The 1440-nt window shown below is 61.8% G+C and overlaps 1 protein-coding gene across 1 annotated transcript; it reads right to left on the reverse strand.

The window, feature by feature from the left end:
- Window positions 1–252: 252 nt before the first annotated feature.
- On the reverse strand, window positions 253–743 carry PRR23E (PRR23 family member E). The gene is given in 2 exon segments (XM_070238359.1): window positions 253–524; window positions 527–743. Coding segments are annotated over 2 exon segments (489 nt in total).
- Window positions 744–1440: the final 697 nt, after the last annotated feature.

The raw sequence follows: 1440 nt of genomic DNA on the forward strand, positions 1-1440 counted from the left end.
ACAGGAAAGGGTGCAGGCAGCAAGGGTCAAAGGGCAGAGGGGACAAATGAAGTGGAAATAAATAATCAGTAGAGGGCCTTGCACGGGCCCGAGAGAGTGTGCTGTGCCCTGAGGAACAGTGAAGAACTTCCATCTGAGAGCCTTTAAAAGTAAAAAAAAAGTCAAACCCAAGAGTCTGGGCAGACCCACAGCTCACTGGGCATCATGCAGTGTGTCTCCCCTGGTTGGGGAGTGACTGGAGATTGATCAGAGCTAGAAGAGGCAGCAGCAGGCCCTGCAGGGCGGCCGGGGGGAGCGGGGGCACCGGGGATTGGGCTGAGGGTCCGAGCTGCGGGAAGGGGGCAGAGGGCGGAGTTCGGGGCTGGAGGACGGCGCAGGCGCCCAAATGCTGAACCTGGAGGCCCACTCTGATGGAGGGGCCTGGCACCTCTTCAAGGGAGAAGCTCCTCTGGATGAGCGCCGCCCCCCCCCAACCCCCACAGCCGGGAAGGCTGAGCTGGCTGGAGTCTGCCATCCCACCTGGTACAGTGGCCGGGGGCGTCCCTGCTCAGAGCTGGAGGGCCGGAGGAGTACAGGGGCAGGGGTCCCACAGAGTAAGGCAATACACCGGAGGCCATGGTGGCCCAGTGCTGGCCTCCCACGCAGGGATCAAAGCTGGAGACGCCCCAAGGCCAGACTGAAGCTGCTGAGGCAGCTGGAGGGGGATACCCCACCCAGAGATCACCCCCAAAGGGCACCAGCATGTGAGTCCAAGGGGCTGGGCACCCCATCCAGGAGTGGACAACACAGGGGGTCCCCACTGTCATGAGACAGCAGGCTGCGTCAGTGAGAGGTCCGTCTCCCGTACAGACACACAAGCCGCAGGCAGACCTTGAGCCTGCCCCCGTAGCAGCAGGAGGCGCTCGGATTTCCTTGGAGGGCTGGGCGGCACAGGGCACGTGTTCCTGCACAGCCCGTTCCTGGGAGGCGGCTGCCCCCATGGTAGATGTGGACGAGCTCTGCTCCTCCCCAAGCCGGGTTACACGTGGCCAGCTTGCTGTCCTGGCTCCCTATCTGTGGAGCGGACAGAGGCTGGAGGAGAAGGAAGGGGTCCAGGAAGGGAGTGTGCGGCCACCCTGGGGAGGGGCCAGGAGCGTCAGGGGAGGGCCAACAGCACGAACTGTAGTTTTCAGTGGTGGATGGGCTTGGGGGTAATATTTCTTTGAGGCAACATCTCATTACATTGTTCTTTCCTATCCTTAGAAGCCCCCAGCCCCCACCCCCACATGGAAAACAAGAACCTGAGAGGACTAACGGCTGGGCTCCAGAGAGACCTGGGGCGGCAGGAGGAAGAGAAAGATGAATTCCAAAAGTCCCCCCTGCCAGAGTCAGAACACAGTGGAAACGGCAGAAACGGGGGCTCTCCTTGGGTGCGAGAAGGAGGCCCTGCACTTCCTGGCA

The sequence above is a fragment of the Equus caballus genome, chromosome 16 (assembly GCF_041296265.1).
Source record: "Equus caballus isolate H_3958 breed thoroughbred chromosome 16, TB-T2T, whole genome shotgun sequence".
Taxonomy (NCBI): domain Eukaryota; kingdom Metazoa; phylum Chordata; class Mammalia; order Perissodactyla; family Equidae; genus Equus; species Equus caballus.